Source organism: Octopus bimaculoides, chromosome 2, assembly GCF_001194135.2.
Source record: "Octopus bimaculoides isolate UCB-OBI-ISO-001 chromosome 2, ASM119413v2, whole genome shotgun sequence".
NCBI classification, from domain to species: domain Eukaryota; kingdom Metazoa; phylum Mollusca; class Cephalopoda; order Octopoda; family Octopodidae; genus Octopus; species Octopus bimaculoides.
This window is the reverse complement of record NC_068982.1, coordinates 128,031,103-128,052,030: the sequence shown is the minus strand read 5'-3', so window position 1 is coordinate 128,052,030 and position 20,928 is coordinate 128,031,103. Positions and strand designations below refer to the sequence as shown.

At 33.5% G+C, this 20,928-nt stretch overlaps 1 protein-coding gene across 1 annotated transcript in view; it reads right to left on the bottom strand.

Moving 5' to 3' along the window:
* The window catches only part of LOC106874304 (ankyrin repeat and IBR domain-containing protein 1), a 304,438-nt gene that overhangs the window by 127,156 nt on the left and 156,354 nt on the right, over positions 1-20,928 (bottom strand). The window contains exon 5 of the mRNA XM_052965880.1: positions 6,547-6,603. Within this exon, the coding sequence (XP_052821840.1) occupies positions 6,547-6,603 (57 nt within the window). The remainder of the gene's footprint in view (positions 1-6,546; positions 6,604-20,928) is intronic.

Below are 20,928 nucleotides of genomic sequence, written 5' to 3'. Positions count from 1 at the left end.
CAATGTGGTGCATAAATTGTCAAGTAAATGAGACGCATCTTTGCCTCCACTGATTCACTTGTAAAGTGTTGAGTAAAATTATTTTGTTGCAGACCTCCTTTATTATCACTGCGACACATAGTCCCCAGTTGGTAACATTGATTTCAAGGCCTTCCCAGATGAGAGACTGGCATTCCACTTAATATCTATGTTCCATGCTGGCATGGATTGGAGAGTTATTAATGTAGAAATATGGTATCGTAGCTACTAACAGTTGAGGATGCGTAGTCTAGACGGCGTTTTTAGATTTCATTATTCTCTTTAACCCGGGCAAAGCCGGGTATTTCTGCTAGTATTATATATAAAATGAGTGAATGGAACTACATGCTATGTTCAAATTACTTCAACAGGACAAAGTTATTGAACTATCAGCTGAGAGCAAAATTTGCTTTGGTGAAGAGCTGATGATACAGATTAGAGTGAAAGTATTTTTTAAAAATGTAAAAGATTAACTGGAAGAATGGACATTAGTAAGAACTAATAGACATTTTATGGTAGGTTTAAACAATTGACATACATGGCTTGCATGATGCAAAGCATCAACTGATTTCTTTAGACACACTTTTTATATTTCCTGAGACAGCTGACACTGTCTGCAATGTCTTCTCTCCGAATTTTGAGATAAAACAAAAACTCTATTATTATTCCAAGTGGCTAAACTACATTTAAATGAAAGCCTGAAAGAGAATTAACAAATGTCCCTCCTGCTCCTGGAATTTTGGACAACTAAATGTAAAAACTTAAATTTGAGTGAGACGACTGATAATCTTTTCTGTTAAAATACTAATAATAGTAAAATGTATCCAATTAAAAATGTGAAGAAATGAACTTCACAATGAAAACAAAAGTGAGTTGAAAATGACTTTAATAAATCAATTTCAAAAAAAAGGAAAGAAATACTTAGAAATAAAAAAAACAAAGAGTTACTTGAAAGAAAATCTTTGTAACCAAATGAGGAAGAAAATCAATATTACTAACCATGATAACTTTATTCATTTAATAGAATGATTTAAAACCAGATGAAAGCGATAAGTATATGTTGTCTTCAAAGTAAAAAAAAAAAAAAAAGAAAGAAGGTTATATCAGTAAACATATTTTGCTAAATTTTGTTGTTGGAAATCTTCACTATCTAACCATTAAATATACCCAATTCAGAAAATTCAATCAATATTTATGTTACATATACCTCGAAGCAATAAGCTAGAATCTTAAACTACTATGATATTTGTAGATAGAAGATATGTACTAAACTACCTCCTGTACTGCCAAAAATTGTAAAAACCACAATTTCTTTTGGCATATATAACATATTCAGAAAATGTCTAACATATTTACATTACTTTTAGTGAAAATAACGCCAATGTTTTACTAATAGAGATAGTGGCAGTGAAACTAAGATTCATAACAACAACCAAACACTTGTGATAATGACATTGTAACAAACCATAAACTTATTACTTTAGTTTTCCTGACTGCAAATAATGGGTATAACTATTAGTTCATAGTTAAGTAGCTGTAAGGAAGACATCCAGCAACAAATCATCGGAAGATAGTGGATGGAGTAGATGACTAGGAATGCATGGCAGACATTCCAGAATGGAAAAATTACCCACAAATCATTAACAAGAGTGGTATGAAGTTGGATAATGTACTCCACTCACTTTCATTAAACAAGTGATTCTGATTAAACTCAAAGTGTTATGTGAAGAAGAAGGGATGAAACCTAACAATTTAAGTTTCGTCCATTCTTATTCACATGACACTTGTGTACTTAGAAGCACACAAGTTTAATCAACAACATAAGAGAATCTGGCTTTCAAGCCAAAGTTATTTACCATAGAGGCAAAAGCAAGGGAGCAGCTGTGGGAAAATTTGCCTGTGATTTCATGAAACAGCTCTCAAATTCGAGGAAAGGGAGGACCAGAGCCCTAAAAGTAATATTAAAAGCAACCGAAAAACTTTCTGCCTGGATCTAATCAAGAAGGAACAATAGTGAACTTTGGAAAGCATAACTTATCCTCTCTACAATTGATGTCTTGTACCAAAGTGGTTACATGATCCAAGATGACTTGGCTTTGAGGAACTGAATCATTGAAGGTGTGGGTTGGACAAAGTGTGGCAGAAGAGATATCCAGGAGTCATGATCTGGATACAGCCTACATCCCCACCAGCATACTCGTGACAGGTTCAATTGGAAAGATCAATCCTAGTGGATATATATATATATATTGAAATTGTAGTTGTGGCAGATACTGTTGTTATGCAACAGGCACTCATGATGGTGGCATGTAAAATCACCCATTAATTATTGGTGTTAGGAAGGCCATCCAACCATAGAAGCCCTGCCACATTAGACTGAAGTCTGGTGTAGCTCCTCAGCTTACCAGCCATGGTCAAACTGTCCAACGCATGCCAGCATGGACAACAGATGCTAAATGATGATGATGATGATGATGATGATGATGATTATATAAATATATTAAGGAGTAAATATTCAAATGTGAACATTTATATAGATATCATTATTGTGATAATTATCTGCAGTAAATATAAATAATTGATAATAACAACAATATAGGTGGTTGCAAGCGTTAAATAGTGTTAGATAGCTATAGAATTAAAATTTCTATTTATCAAAAGGTGCCTACTTCTAGCAGGTAGGCACTCGTGTGCCCCTTTTGATAAATGTATATATATATATATTTCATTGACCTTCATTCATGTGGGCATGGGTTAAAAATCTTCTGCAGTTTAGGTAGATGTCTGGGTGCAGAGAATTTTATGATATAGTTTTTTCCTAGGTTAAACATAACTAGTACTTTATGCTTTGTACATCTTTGAGATTTTCCACTTTATGTTGTACTCTGTGATGCTTTCTTTGAACAGCCATAAGTGCCTGGCCAGGGTTGTGACAGTTTATCTCTCCATGATATTGAAGAAGTGTAGTTATCGAATCTGGTTCTAAAGAGGCTTTCTGTTGCTTCCAAATACATCCACACATTTGGTTATCCTATTTTGGGCCCTCTGACGTTACCTGTCTCATGTACAACTCTTTCAATATTACTGTAGCCAGAAAGAGGACATGTGGCCTTACCTCTACACAAACATTCTTCTTCTGTCTCAGGTGTGGAGCCAATTGGTAAGATCAGTTGTAATGGATATATAACACTGCACACTTTGATTACTATACCCATTCTATTGATAAATATATGAGTGCCTATATTTTTTTGACTTACAGATTCTTAGACAACTACATATATGTGTGTGTATCATCATCCTCCTCATCATTTAATATGCATGTCAAGTTATACATAAAAAAAATTTAACATTAAACTGAAGGATAACTGAATATTTTTAGTCAAGGATATATTTCTTAACTTTTACAAAGAAAAGGTTGACAGTGACTGAAGTTGTGGCTTGCTCATTGTCATCATACATATGAATACTGATATACGAATGTATGTGTGTGTGCATACATATACATAACTATATAAATAAATACATACCTATGTGTTCTAATATATTTATATATATGTACATGTGTGCATGTGTGTGTGTGTGTGTGTGTGTGTGTGTGTGTGTGTGTGTATATATATATATATATATATATATATATATATATATATATATATATATATATATGACACAAAACCCTGCTTGCGGAGACCTGTCGAGGCAAGTGATATTGAAATCGAATTCGAAATCGAACCAAATTCGACGACTGGCACCCATGCCAACCTTCCTTCATTAGACACTAAACTCCGCTTGCGAAGACCTGTCGGGGCAAATGAAATCGAAATTGCGGGTGGCACGTAAAAGACATCATTTGAAAGTGGCCGTTGCCAGTACCGCTGGACTGGCCCTCGTGCTGGTGGCACGTAAAAGCACCTGTTACACTCTCGGAGTGGTTGGCATTAGGAAGGGCATCCAGCTGTAGAAACTCTGTCAGATCAGATTGGAACCTGGTACAGCCATCTGGTTCGCCAGTCCTTAGTCAAATTGTCCAACCCATGCTAGCACAGAAAGTGGACGTTAAACGATGATGATGATAATGATGATGACTCCTACACCCCAGTATGCCTATTGTATATATTACAACAGAACAAGAACATCTTGAACCCTCGTATCAACATCCTCAGTATATGTTTACATAAATCAAAAAGGTTGTTAGATAGTTTTGAAAAAGCACATCTTCCAAAGAAATATGCAGAAGATGAAGAAATTTCTGACTGTTTCCAATTTTATCTTTTGTTTTCCATTTACATATTCCATCGGTGCCATGTTGCAAGCTGACTTTGATCACCTTACAGGATTTTATGAATGAAAATTCAAATTTCAAATGCATTTCAGAATCACCATTTTTGCTAAGCTTTCTGTAGCTTTTTTTACCGATGTTGCAGGATTTGAGCTGATTGACATTCTGAGAATGACCTGAGCTGCCGTTAACAGCATTGAATTTCACTGCTATTCATTTTTGTTTACTTGTTTATTAATTTACATATATGCAGACAATATTTCATTGTTTTCTTTCTGTGTCTTGTTTAGACACAAACAATCAAATATTTCTATCTATCTGCCTATATAAATGTCTTTTTACACATGCAGCCAAAACATAAGTTTTCATTTTCATTTTACTTTTGTTTTCGCTTTCTAAATACTCCTTTTAATGATTACCAGTTTCATTGTTCAACTGGAGACATGAAACACAGGGTAATAAAGTTTTGGACTTTTAGCTTAATAAATTCTGATACTCTACTTTCAGTCTCAAAAATATATACACAGAAGTGGGCACCGTTAATCAAAAAGTTAACTTCATTAATCGTTAATCCATTAACCAAAAAGTTAACTTCATTAATTGTTAATCCATTAACGTAAACTGGTTTTTATGAAATTTTTGGGTTAACGGACTTGAGTTAACGGAAGCTAAATGTAACAGAAGTTAATTAGTCCATTAATGATTTTCAAAGTTGACTTGAAGTTAAATTGTTAATGAAAATATTAACGATTAACGGACTTAGGGTTAGGGTTAGCTCTGTACACACATGTATATGAATATACATAAGCATGTACATATTTATACACATGCATGCTCATACCTATTTAGCAATTCTCCAATTACCACGTTGGCAAGTCCGGTTTGCTGATTAGATTAAACAAGACCAAAACAGATCTGGAATTATCATCCACATTTGCCAAAATGATCCAAATAATATTCGTAATTAAGATAATGCTGTCTCCTCTTCACTAACTTAATTATTTCTAATTAGACTTTGAATGTTCACTTCATTAAATATATTACCACTAAGTTAACTAATGAGGTCTAATAATATCAAAACATATCTACAATTTACGCCCACAACTTTACCAAAAGGATTAACACAATAATGGTCACTAAGACAATGATCTCTCCTCACTGCATTTCAAAAGAAGTATTGCAATCAGTTGCTAATATTTTCATCTCTATTTAACTGATGGTCTTCATGTGAATAATAATCCTGAGTAATTAACTTCAGTGTTTAATTCAATTTAATCATACACACATGCAGAGAAACCTTATCTACCATTCACTACATCCAGCCCTCAACCCTATTCAATTTCTACAGTTGTCACCTACTTTTCTCCACCTTCTCTACTTATTATCCCTCAACACTTGTTCTTCCTTAACATTCACCCCTTCCCCAATACTAACTGTTTTTCATTCTCTCATACTCTCGCAATCCCTACCTACCCACACTCACTTCTACTGATCTTGTATCTTCAGGGTTCACCCTGACACCTTACTCTACAATTTTTATTCCTTTTCAGCTCCACCTTGGCATGTTCCACCTTCTCTTCTATAATGTGAGTAGCCGTGTAGCTCCTCTATAGCAAGAAACCAGTCCTGTTCTAGTTCCTTCTCTCATCCTTTATTCCTTCATCTCCTGGCATAAAGTCATCTCCCTTTCTATTGTATCTCCACTCAGTCAAAGGGAATCTTAGGCTTGTAAGCTGTATGGTGACGTCATTAGTACTGGTACAATGAAAAGAGTACCCAGTACACCCTGTGAAGTGGTTGACATTAGAAAAGGTATCCAGCCATACAAACCATGCCAAAGCAGACACTGGATCACAATGCAGTCCTTGGACCCAATGTATCCTGTCAAACCATCTGAACCATGCAGCATGGGATATGGACATTAAACGATGATGACGGTGACGATGACAATGATAAATGAATGGAGATAATGTAGAAGATAGAAATGACATCTTTAGTACTAGTACCCCTGGTGTCACAATGAAATGCACCTAGAAAACTCTGTAAATGGTTGGTGTTAATTCATTCAGCCATTGAAAAAACAGTATCAAAATAACACATAGAAGCAAGATGTAGCCCCACAACTATGTCAAGGAGGTCAGTAACTCTAAATAAGAAATGACTTAGACCATGAAATTTGGCCAACTCAGGCTGTCAGATGCAAAAGGATGTAAATGAGATAGTCCAAAGAAAATTTTAAATTAAAACCTTACCTCGACACAATTTTTCAGACCTGATGAAGATGCGTAATGCAAAGCAGTATTCAGTTTCTGGAATTGCAAAGAAAATGAAAAGAGGATGAATTAGTTTGTTAAAAAATATTTCAGCTTTTAAATTTTAAAATTGTATCTCCTATTTTCTTAACGAAGTTCTCTTAAATACCTTGATGGCTCACTAGAAGTAATTGATAGCTTTTATTACCTAAGAGATGTAATTAGCAGAGTGTCAATTGTTCTGAAAGTATAAACAGGTTGGGAAAGATCATAGAGCTACTATTGCTATTGGCAACAAAGCTCTTTTGCCTTATGTTTGGATCGGCAATGTTGCATAGCAGTGAGATATGTGCCTTAAATGCACATATTAAATGCGGAAATTGCTACAAAAGAAGTTATTCACTATGTCCACTATATTGCATACTCTTTTACTTGTTTCAGTCATTTGACTGTGGCCATGCTGGAGCACCGCCTTTATAGTCGAGCAAATCAACCTCAGAGCTTATTCTTTGTAAGCCTAGTAATTATTCTATCAGTCCCTTTTGCCGAACCGCTAAGTTACAGGGGATGTAAACACACCAGCATTGGTTGTCAAGCGATGCTGGGGGAACAAAGAGACACACAAATATATACACACACATACATATATACATATACATATATATATATATATATATATATATACATATACGACGGGCTTCTTCCAGTTTCTGTCTACCAAATCCACTTACAAGGCTTTGGTTGGCCCGAGGCTATAGTAAAAGACACTTGCCCAAGGTGTCACGCAGTGGGACTGAACCCGGGACCATGTGGTTGGTAAGCAAGCTACTTACCACACAGCACTCCTGCATCTGTATAATATATTTTAATAATATACAGGCACCTGTTTTTTTTTTTTTTTTGTGAAATGATTTTATTTTCATTGAGAAAGTAAAGAAAGTGCCAATAAATTTTATTTACATGGCTCAGTATGGTCACTGCCAACTAGCTGAAAACAATAAAATAGTATTTTTGTATTCTTCCCCAAATAATTCTTTATAATTTTTGGCACAAAGCTAGCAATTTTGAGGAGAGAGGTAAGTCTTTTACATTGATTACAGTACTTGACTGATAACTTTATCTATCTCCAGGGGATGAAAGGCAAAGTTGACCTCAGTGGGATTTGAACTCAGAATGTAAAGAGCCGCAAGAAATACCACTATGCATTTTGTCCACTGACAGTTACTCCAAATAATACAAGCCTATAACTCTTTAAATATTGATATATTAAGTCTTAGTCTAAAATAATTTGGATACTCTTAAGAATGTATAGGGGTCTGACAACTGAACAAATACAATTTTGTTATAAATGGGTCCAATGTTACCTCAAATTTTTCTGAACAACTAAGCAGAACTTTTGGTGCTTTGAGCAAAAATATTCTAAATTCAAAACTGGTGTATAGCATTCAAACTTTCACACAGTTTATCAAAACAAGGTCATAAATTAAAATATACAGCAATATTTTGATGTTGCATGATACTAATTTAGTGACTGTGTGATCATGCACATGCACAACTTTGAGGGAATATTGGATAGGTCTCACTCAGTTAAGGTGCAATTATAACTTTGCATCTTCCCTCAGTAGATGACAAATATATATGTATATATACTTAGAGTTAATGATTGAAAAGTATACACTTGATAAATTTACAAACTTTTACGATGTGACCAGCAAGCATGTGTCATTAACTTCACCAGACATGTTAAGCTGCAGTTAGATTAAAATTAGTTATCAAATATGGATGCCCTCTCTCCAGTATGGTTTTAGGACAAAAATAATTTTAAAGCAAAGCTAAATATATATTTTGATACAGAAATATTAATTCCTTTATGGTAAGATGTGTTACATAATTTTGTTATCCCTGATACCAACAGCATTAATAAATATTCAAAAATCAATAAAAAATCCCATCAACTGCAGTGAGTTAATATCTTAGGAATATCCATACAAATAATTAAATACTAGATTTTTTATAAGATATAATATATAAAAAAAGTAAATACATTCAGAATAACAGGAAACTATATGAACAGTGTTATTTTCTCTTTTAAAAAAATATATTGATTTTTACATAAAGATAACAGTAAAAGTAAATATTAAATGAAAATTGATAAATACATTCTTTAATATAAATCATATTTCTTTTTACATAATCTCCCAATATCTTTACTATTTCATGTATTTTTAAAAAGCAAAAATTTTATTAACAGTAAAATTCTGCAGTTAATAAAATGAAATCAATCATCAAAATGCTGAGATTACAATTTGACAATTTTGCTTTCTGGCCAGTTTGAGAAGGAAATATAAGAAAAAATATATATATATATATGTATGTATGTATGTATGTATGTATGTATGTATGCATGTGTGTAAATAAATCAAGAATTTTAATATTGTGTTATATGCCTTTTATGATATCCCTTAATAGACGCTGGCTTCATACCTGACATTAAGTGGTATATCTTCACGTTTCACAATAACTTTAGGTGAAATTAGAATCTTTTGGCACCTGAGAAAGTGACCAGAAGTTATTTTCAATTTGTTAATTAAATCTCTGCAGATTTACAGGAATTACATTAAAAAGAATTGTCAAGTTTTAAAAATATATCGTGAGAATTAATAAGTTTTGTCATAACTGTGATAACTACTTTTAATAAACATTCAGTGTGAACATAGTGAAGCTATGGAAAACGATTACAGTTAACAGTATTAGTTCCCTTAGGTCTGAGTTCAAAACTTGTAATGGTTAGCGTTAGGATTCATCTCACCATGGTGTTCAAGTAAATTTTAGTAAAATAAAATGACTGATCAAATATATAATCTCTTACTCTATATCAAATTAAGAAAATGCTATATGCAGAGACATAGTAAACAAGTTTTGTTTCATAGATTTCTGGGGTAAAAAAAAAAACAACAACATATCTCTGTATGTTTACTTTTAAACATTTACATCATACTCATTGAATCAATTTCTATTTTACTCAGAAATGAGATGTTTTGACCCATTGATCTTCCCATTTCCTTACAACCTGAAACTTGACACTAATATTAGTATTTATTTAATATCTAACCTGTATATGATATCTAGCATGTGTGATATCTGAAACCTAATCTACATTTCACTTGAACTTATTGGAAATAAGAATGTCTCTACTTTGCTTATGCATTATTCTGTAATAGATGAAAGATATTCTTAACTCACATAAAACAAGTTGCAATGGAAGCTAATTTTCCTTTTGTTAAGAAGAAATAAACTGTCATTGTAAAAGATTAACTTATCATACTTTGTATCATTTACAAAGAGCTCAGCTGAACTGGCAGTTTTGCCAATGAAATTAGGAATTTGAAGAGTTAATTTGTTCTCACTTAATAACTGATAAACATTCTTCCTCTGCTATTTTACATGGAAAATATTGTATAAGGAATAGAAAAACACGATCAATAAAAGTAAAACATTCTTTCCTTTTAGATATGAAAGGAATGTTTGACATTCTGAAATATTTTAAAGAACATAATGTTACTAACTGTTTAATCTCTCACTGTCTACGGGGACACACTCTAGCATTAGGAAGCATGCTCCAGTATGGCCCATTCCAAAGAAAGGCAACCCTTCAAACTCTGTCACATATTGTCCTACTTTACTCACTTCTAACACTTCTCAAGTAATGGCAACAGCTATTAACAATGACATTTTTTTATCACTGTGAACTCTTTTCTCTCTTCAGTGACCATCAGTATGGCTTTCACAAAGTCAGAACCATTGAAGACCAATTCTGCTATGTCATCCACCAGTGGGATCTCACTTTAGGAATAATTTGGTGAAGGCAATGTTGTTACTCTACACATTAGCAAAGCCTTTGACTGTGGCTGGCATGCAAATCTCATATCATAACTTCTTACCTACACAGACGAAATAACGCTAAGCATTTCGACCGGCATGCTAATGATTCTGCCAGCTCACCACCATAATAATAATAGTAATAACAATAATAACAATATATATACATATATATATATATATATACATACACACACACTCACATATACACATACAGTAGTTTAGCATGTGATAAATTCATATGCACATGTAGACTTCTGTCTCAGAAGTCAAAACATAGACCTACAAACAAATGGGGCATATGTATTCACATGTATGCTTGCATGCATACCTACAGTCATACATATACATACCTCCAAAACATGCACACACACACACACATACACACACACACACACACATGCAAGTTCATGTATTTTAAACTGTAATGAGTTTGATTTTCTGTTTCAAAGCCAGTTCTTTCACCTTAGGTGAGAAACTGGAAAAATATATCAGAACAGTGAATATACTGATGGACGGACAGACAGACATGTGCATACACAGACAGAAATACATAATACAATCTGTATGTGGAACAATAAAACTAAGCAAGACTTTTCTTAGGTTTAAAATATGACACTGTTTTTATTATTTACATTCCAAGGAATGTATCTTTGTAAGAATGTATCTTTGTAAGAAACCAACTCCTTCTTCAAAGGAAGAATTTAAATGATTGAAAACAGAGGAGACATACACACACAAATTAAAAGAGAAAGAGAACACACACATTATATATATATATATATATATATATACATCACACACATCATACATAGAGACAATCATATATACATTATAAAAATACAAACACACACATCAGTACATAACAAGCCAAACTTAGGAAGTAAGGACAGCTGAGAAATTCTGTGACTGAGTAGTCTCAAACAATTTTGTTTTACATCAACCAAATATTTCCCATTTTGAAATTGAGGCAGTGAAAGCAACCATTCTGCAAGTGCAGATGCATGCTATTTTTGTGTTGATTCTCATTAGTAAATCTGTGTTGTGTGTATAGATAGGCCCTTACAGCATGTCACAGAATGCTGATAAGGATGCAGACCATTCTTAGAGTAATGACATCACTATAAAGAAAACAGATGCAGGAACCGGTGAAATTATTTTGGTAATGAATCTTCACAACTAGCATCCTCTCTTGGACTTGGTATCACACAAACACATCCATACCAACTTGCGTATACAGCTTTACGCATGCACACTGGTGCAGGCATGATTGCGTGATTGTCAAACTTGCTTCCCAATCATGTAATCTCAGGTTCAGTTCCACTGTGTGACATCTTTGGCAAGCGGCTTCTATAGCCCTGAGCAGATCAATACTTGGTGACTGGATTTGGTAGATGGTAACTGAAAGAAGCCTATCATATAAATATGTATGTGTCCTTGTCCTGACATCATGCGTTGGTTGGAATTGGGTATCGCCATCGTGTAGGTCATGTTGTTTACTTTCAGTCTTCTGTGGAAAAACATGTCTGGCCATGGGGAGTATTACCATGTTTAGAAACAGGCAAGAGTTGGAGACAGGAAGAGTATCTGACTGTAAAACATCTACCTTAACAAATTGCATCTGACCCATGCAAGCCTGGAAAATCAGACATGAAATGATGACACAATTATCAAACTTCCAAATTTAATTTAAATATATCATTTAACAATATTGGTGTAAATCTTAAAATGCTGATATAAAATGAAATCAATATTGCATAATAATCACATGCAATACTTTTGTAATCATTTTACATTTAAACTGAATTTTATGCATCTATCCATAAATTAAGAGCTAATTATCGACATTTTGATGCTCTTAACTTTAAAAACTATTTAAATATTTCTAGGGAAAGAATAAAACCACGAAATGAATTATCGTGTTCCTCAGCTGCTCATCAATAGCATAGAAAAGTATTGGTTTGTAAATACCACGTCAACTATTTTTCATTTATTTTTCTATTTCATGTTCAAAAAGAAGTTTAAAAATTAGCACAAGACTATCTCTGCTTTGCTTGCTCATTCTTTCACTACTTGAAATATGTTGATATCCTACAGAAATATTCTGGCTAAATTATAAAATGAAAATCAACAAGTCAATATTTTTGCTGTTAAAACTATTAATTGAAAAATTTGACAATTTTAAAAAATACTAAAAAAACAAAATCGTAAACAAAACAAACAAACAAATGAAATATGCCAAATATTATTGACAAGAATACTGATAAATTTTAAAATAAATATATAAGTTGTGTTATTTTGAAAATACAAATAACTTCAAATGGTACTGTGTGGAATAGAATGGTGACATATATAATCTAAATATATCTAAAGAAATGTAAAGCAATGTTTGAGGAAAGGAAACTGCTCCTGAAAAGGATTTAAAGGGTGGCTCTAATTTTTCAAGTTTTACAAATTTAATTATATTTTCCATTCAGACTCATTGTACAGCACCTTTAACCATATTTAACCATACCTTCCACTATAGCCTTTGGTTGACCAAAACCTTGTGAATGGGCTTTAGTGGATGGAAACTAAAAAAAAACGTGTTGTGTGTATGTGTGATGAAAATAACAGTGGCATGAACTCTGTTCGTTTATTTCATCTGTTACATATGTTTTTGTACTTGGTAATTTATTAATAATGTTATACTATAAATTCAATTTATGCAACTTAAGTGCAGTATAAATGAGTACCACTGTTATACAAGTGGTGATGTTTGTTTCTAGTATTCTGTGAAGAACCTGTCTGGCTACAGGAAAATACGACGTTGTTTTGAAACAGGTGAGGGTTAGTAACAGGAAAGATAGTGGGCTGCAGAAAACCTGCCTCAACAAAATGCATCTGACCCATGCAAGTATGGAAAATTGGATGTTAGTGATGATAATAACAATGATCTACATTTAAGTCCTTCATAATAATACTTCTATAAGGATTAGTTTCAATTTGTTCAAGCGACACAATATTAATGTAAGAATTTGAAATTATTGTATTTCAGGTTGATCATCTTTTTTTTTTGCCAAATAAACACACATACTATACATCTTTTTTTCACTCATTTATTACTGTTCTTTTTTTATTATGGTCAAAACAATGAGGAAACCTGGTCAAAGTAAGTCAGTCCCTTTATGATGTCCCTTGTGGAGACTGGTATATAATAAGGTTTGAGATGTAGAATACAGGAATGATGAAAAAGAGATCAGGTTAAGTGGTGGAGGCACTGATCCGAAGAAGAGTAGACATGTAGTGTGTGCCAAAGACAAGAAAAAAGGGGAGTGGTGTGAAAGTGGTGAAGGAAGCCAAGAAGAGAATTACAAATTTACGTGGCAAGAGTATCCAGAAGATGAGCATGGTGTTGGTGTGTTGATTTCAGTAGTTTTAGTAGACAGTGTTGTTGAGTGTGACTAGAGTGAGTGAAGGGTTGATGACGACAATGATGTGGAAGTGATAAGGAGTATAGAAACTTTTGGTGGTGTCCATAGTAGTCATAGATAATCTTTTCTACTCTAGGCACAAGGCCCAAAATTTTTTTTGGGGGGGGGCAGTTGATTAGATCGACCTCAGTACGCTACTTAATTTATTGACCCTGAAAGGATGAAAGGCAAAGTTAACCGCAGCAGAATTTGAACTCAGAATTTAAAGACAGACGAAATACTGCTAAGCATTTCGCCCGACGTGCTAACATTTTGGCCAGCTCACCACCTTATAGTAATTATCAAAGTCCTTGCTGTATCAATGTGTCGTAAGGAATCATTCAAATCATTCCAGCTGATTGAAGAATACCTTTCATGGTGCATGTTGTAAGAAGTAACAATTAGGGGTCAATAAACCAAGGGTTTTATTCACTAAATGATAAAACTTCTAAATAAGGAAGTGAACTCACTCAGCACATGATACGTTACAAAACACAAAACCTAGTTTAAATAAGGGAGAGAACTCATCCATTAGGTATGCAACATATTTAAAAGAAAGTAGAACCACATTTGCCTTTCCTTAAGAACAGAAAAATATGAAACAGTAAAATTAACAAAAGCTTAAAATTAACAAAAGTAACAGCACAACATTAATCTGAAATTAGAGTTTATGTTTATATAATTTAGCATAATAATAGAGTGTCTTTAAGTGGTTTGATATTACCATTTGATCAATAGGTGAGATAGGTATAGCAGAGCTATGGTGAAACAATCTCACTATTACTATTAATCAAAGAGTCCTCCCCACCCACTCACTCTCTCTTGAAAAATAGCATTATCATGAAAGCAAGAATGAAAGTGAGGAGTATTATTGTGATCTGGAATTGAGTCAACAATTGTTAAGTCCGATTTCATAAGCTTAACTATTTAACCAGGAGATTTGGGAAATTGTCAGAAATCATGAAACTAAAGACAGTATCTACCACTCAATTACTTTACTGAACTTAAGAAAACTTTCATTACCTTACAGTCATTCAGCTTCTTCCACTTAAAGATTATGTTTACATGCATGACATTTTTAAAGGATAAGACCAGGAGAGAAATTAGCTAAGAAGGTAGTTAGATGTGATTTGAAGAATAGCATCTAATGAAAGATGGTGAGTGTTGCGGGTAACACAAAGAGAACCAAATGACTTACTCCATAAAGAACATCTTCCTAATGAGATTCTGAAAGATTCTATAAATTTAAAGCTAAGATTATCGATCATTGTATTATCAGATTGGTTCTTTTGCATTGTACTTCTTGCAATGTAAGGTGCTGATATGCACAATTCCAGCTACTGGAAAGATGATCAATTGACATTATGCGGCTAAAGGAACCTTGTACAAAGAATAAGAACTTAAGTACATTTTGCTTATTGTTGATGAGTACACAAGGTTCACATTAGCCTATTCCTGTCCAGGTATCAGTGATACAACAATAATTAAACCTTAGACTCAATTATTTGTTTTCTCTGGGAATACAACTTACATGCATGTGAACTAGAATCTCAGTTTAAGACATCAGAATTCTTAAAATTAAAATCGGGAATAAATCATAGTGACAATGTCTCATTCCATATAATCCAGACAGCAATGACCAATTCCAGTGACTTAATGACGTTATGTGGGAGACTTTACCGTTTATGCAATTAGCTTTAAACATCGCAAGTTTCCATAGGTGTAGGAGTGGCTATGTGGTAAGTAATTTGCTTACCAACCACATGATTCTGGGTTCAGTCCCATTGCGTGGCACCGTAGGCAAGTGTCTTCTACTATAGCCTCAGGCCAACCAAAGCCTTGTGAGTAGATTTGGTAGATGGAAACTTAAAGAAGCCCGTCATGTATGTATGTATATATGTTTGTGTGTCTGTGTTTTTCCCCCCCCCACCAACCATCACTTGCCAACCGATGTTGGTGTGTTTACATTCCTGTAACTTAGCAGTTTGGCAAAATAGACCGATAGAATAAGTACTAGGCTTACAAAGAATAAGTCCTAGGGTCAATTTGTTCGACTAGAAGTGATGCTCCAGCATGGCTGCAGTCAAATGACTGAAACAAATAAAAGAATATATTTGAGAGTCAATTATCTCAGAAACTTTTACATTCAATGAGATCAGTTTTATCAATAATGACTAACTGTACACTAAACGATAGATCCTTTCTTTTCTAAAGGTGTACAACAAATGCAGAAATTAAGCCTGTTTGAACAATTCCTGATGAAAGCAGATGATTTTAGTTTGCATTGTTTGTGTGGAAACATACTTACGAATTCGAAACAGATCCTTTGGTTGAAACAAATCAGCTGGATGACATCAAAGGATATTATGCAATTTTTAAATATAATGGTGGGTGGAAAGATATAGTAAATTGCAGAGCCCTTGCACTTTCATCATAATCATAATCATCATCAAACTTTGGATATTACCGTCTCAAGTCCTTGGACTCATAGGGCCAGTGGCCAGGTTTCCGTGGCATATAGGTGACTGAGATCATAATATTCACCACCTACTGAATGGGATGCCAGTCCATCATAAGGTGGGGTGACTCATTTACAACTGAGCAGACTGGAGCAACATGAAATGAAGTATCTTGCCCAAGAAAACAACACCCTTCTCAGTCCAGAAATTGAAAGCATGAACCATGATCTTGAAACCATGAATGTAACACACTAACACACTAACCACTAAGCCATGCACCTTCATTCTTGCAAGTTACCCAAATAAAACTTAAAAGAATGAAGAATTACATGAAAATTGAATAAAGTATGAAGATAAAAGTAGTACTTTTGATGTGTGTACACCTTGTGATTTTTCTGTTATTATTGATGAGAAGCCACAACTAAACATTAGAACCTGTATACCAATTAATAATGTTTTATGTTGAAGCTAACATGTTGTACATATTCCTCCAATATTTGGAACTCTAAACTGTAGAGAATGTTCTACAATTTGTCACGTGCATATACATGTAATGTTTTAAACACAGTATCAGACATTGTGCACAGTGTGATGCATTAGCTCTTCAATCAAATAAAAATAAAAAAAATTTTGGTCTACAACAAGAACAGCGACAGACTGGAATTACTGAATAAAGCTTCTGGAAGTATTTGTTTCCTACATAACAATAAAGAGGAATTTCAAAGGAGATAAGTTACTAAAATCTTATAGACAAATTCATTGTCTTACAAAATAAATGATAAAGTTGAGAATAAAATTGGTTTGAACAAAACATTTGACTTCAAATGTCTCCAAATTTCCAAAATGTTTTTATTAGAAATATAAATAAAAATATAGTAAGCAAACATATATTGTAACTTTCCCCAATTTTCTGCTTAAGCAATTTTTCAATATTAATTTATATGAAGATTTGTATAGTTTCTATTTATTTTATTTTAAAAGCTCACAAAGCATTCAATATTATACGCAAAACTGACTTGGATAATTATTATACAGTAAAACAGCAGAATCTGAGCAAACTATTAATGTTCTGCATCGGGCCAAAACATTAGACTTTTCTTCCTCATGGCATACAATTTATTACACTGTTTGAACTATTTGTAATTATTACACACAATCCCCTTTAGTTGGTTTCAACTGTTGTAGCTCTCTGGACATATGGAAAGATATATGGCAGCTACAATTATTCTGATCACTAATTCTTGAAAATTTTCCCATTTTATGCACTTGAAGTATTTTGTTTAGATATTATTATCCACCAACGAACAAACAGGATTTTGTTAATGTAGTTTTGAAAGATATTTGCATGATTTAACAATAGAAGCAGAATAAAATAATGATTCAACCCAAGTTTTCAGATTAAAAAAATATATACATATACATATAAATATACATATATGTACACATTATATATATAATTACATCTACTTTAAGTGGAAAGTGTTATTCTAATACTTTTAGTTAATAAAATCTACAAATATTTCCATTCTATTTTACGCTATCAGATATTTTTTATAAGCAGTTGTTTGAACTTCTGGCTGATTGCCAATTTTATACTCCAATTTTGAATGAGATAGTTATTCACACAATTTCCATTTTTCAATTTTAAATTAATTCAAAACTACTATTGCTGCCACTCAACTGCCTTCACATCTCAATTACTGTTTCTCCCATCATACACACCTCTGCCTTTCACCTACTCACTCACTGACTCATTGTAGTCCTACTGTCATTGCTATTTCTTTCGATACCCTTCTTCGTCATACTTTCTGAGTTGTGCAGGTCTTTTAGCTTTGCCAGGTATATGCCAAGTTTCTCTAGTATTGGTGCCATGATATAAACACCAAGTACACTTTGTAAGGTTGTTGGTGTTAGAAAGAGCATCCAGCCATAGAAACCATGCAAAAATTGAGGGGTATGAACAAAATGTAGTTCTCTGGCAGCAATTCAGAATAAAACTGATTTATATTAATAAATGTTGTTGTTCAGCCACAAGTGAGCCCTGATCGAGTAGAACTATGATCAAAAGCATTCCAACCATGACCATCTCATCTTATCTGCATGTGCAGGAAATCCAGGATCACATTATCAAAGATTCCCTTCAGTAAAACAGCAGGGTTTGATTTGCAGGAAGTTGTAATTTCAAGCAGATTGAGCAAGCAAGTTGAAGCATTTTTTTTCTTTGTTTTTGAATAATTGTAATTCTCTGAAGCAAATTTAAGACACAGCATTCCATTTAACAAATGAAATTGCTAATTTAAGTTGACTTTAGCATTCAATTTTGCTGTGAAGCCATTGGAGGTTGATTTTTGTGTTTGATAATGTTACGAAGCCTTTAAAGGATGACGTTTGAATTTAATTCTGCTCTGAAGACTTTAAGCAGTTGACTTCTGCATTTCAATTTATGAAGCCTTTAGAGACAAGGTGAGCTGATGTTTCTACATCGAAGAAGATGGAACACTTTTATGAGAAACAAAACAAAAAAAAAACCAAATAGGTAATTTTTCTTAAAATTATATAAAAAGAAATATATCTAAATCTCCAAAGGCAAAGTAAAATAGATGTATTCATGACAAGAATGGTTCAGCCTTCTCTCTAGCACAAAAATGACATACAAGTAGCTTGGCAGGGTTGTCCTATGTATTAAAATTAAAATTATTATTATTATCATTTTCATCTTTTTTTCAATTCTGTTACCATTTCTTGCCGAGTGTCTTCCTGACACCTAGGGCAGAGGAACATATTGCATACATTGATAGGCCATTAGAACAAGCACACCAAATTGTTCATTTACCGTCATGTGAGAGAGGAAAAGGGGAAGAAAGGGAGAAAAAAGAAAAAATAGAAAAGTAAACAAATAAAATAAAGGAGGAAAAAGGAAAGAAAATTCTGTCAAGTTCGACTTTGCCTTTCATCCTTTTGGGGTTGATAAAATAAGTACCAGCTGAGTGCTGGGGTCGATGTAATCGATTATCCCCCTCCCCCAAATTTCAGGCTTTGTGCTTGTTGTAGAAAGGGTCATTATTATTATTATTAAGGCGGTGAGCTGGCAGAATCGTTCTACTGTGGTAAACTTAGCCTTTCATCCTTTTGGAGTCAATAAAATAAGTACCGGTTCAGCACTGGGGTTGATGTAACTGATTAGCCCCCTCCCACAAAATTTTAGGCCTTGTGCTTAGGCCACGAGCTGGCAGAATCATTAGTATGCCAGGTGAAATGCTTAGTAGTATTTCATCCATTGCCACGTTTTGAGTGCAAATTCCACCACAGTCCACTTTGCCTTTCCTCTTACCAGCTGAGTATTGGGGTTGATGTAATCGACGTACTCTCTCCCCGAAAATTCTTGACCATATGCCAAAATTTAAAACAATTATCATTATTAAATTACAAATTAAAAGCAGCACCAATAATGTAAACATTATTGATTGCACATAATGTATTGATTTGCTTGTTCACTGGTTGACTGCAGTATAATGCCTTAGGGACGAGTCCCCCACAGCACTGGCGAAATAGCAGTATCCATCATTCCTAAATAAGATTGGAGGCAAGTTGTCTCACTTGTCTATGACTTTTAGGTGTTTTACAACCCAGTGCTATGAGAGAGTTGTCCCCAAAGTGCTACACCATAGCAAACTGGTGAACAAGCAAAACACATACATTGATTATGTGCAGTTGATAATTATTATTATTATTGTTGTTGTTAATCTTGATAAATGAAATTAAACAATTGAGTTGCTTACAAATCCTATCAAATAGAAAACATTTGCTTACAAGATATAATGTGATGGGTTTGTGTATGACAAAGCATAATATTTATACAGTATAATATTTATACAATTTATCTTAAACATCTCTCAACAGACATTTCCTGATTGATATTTTATTTCATTTCTTTTTTTTATTTTCCACCTTTTAATAATACTCAACAGTATGCAATAAAAGAAACTCAACTAAAATTTCAAGATTAAATCAAGTGCTTTAAGTGTGACGTAGTATATCTCCTTTAAGTAGCTGCTTATCAAACAGATAAGCAGCATTGGATGCCCAAGAGCAAATCAAGTTACATGATAGCAAGTAAGATCTGTATATTAGTATTTTTATCTCTGGGTCTTAACGAAAACAGAAAAGAAAAAGCAATACAATCATATAATTTATTTCCTTTTGATACTTTAGGTGTGTGTGTGTGTGTTTGTAGGTAGTGATTTGGCCAAGTCGATGGCGCATCAGATAAAATGCCTGGTGGTAACTGTTCCAACTGTTTGAGCTCTTGGTTCAAAATTTTGTTCAAAACTTTGCCTTTCAGGGATCAAGAAATAAAATGCCAGTCCTGTACTGGTATCAATTTTTCTCTCCCACTCTTTCTTTCTTTCTTTCTTTCTTTCTCTGTCTGTCTGTTTCTCCCTCTTTCTAAAAGAAATTGAGTGTGGTGGTCCAACCTGCAGAGAACATGGGTCAGCCAGATTTTAAAATAGCCCAAAACAGCACCATATGCAATTGAGGATTCAAAAGAAAGAAGATATATATATATATATATATATATATATATATATATA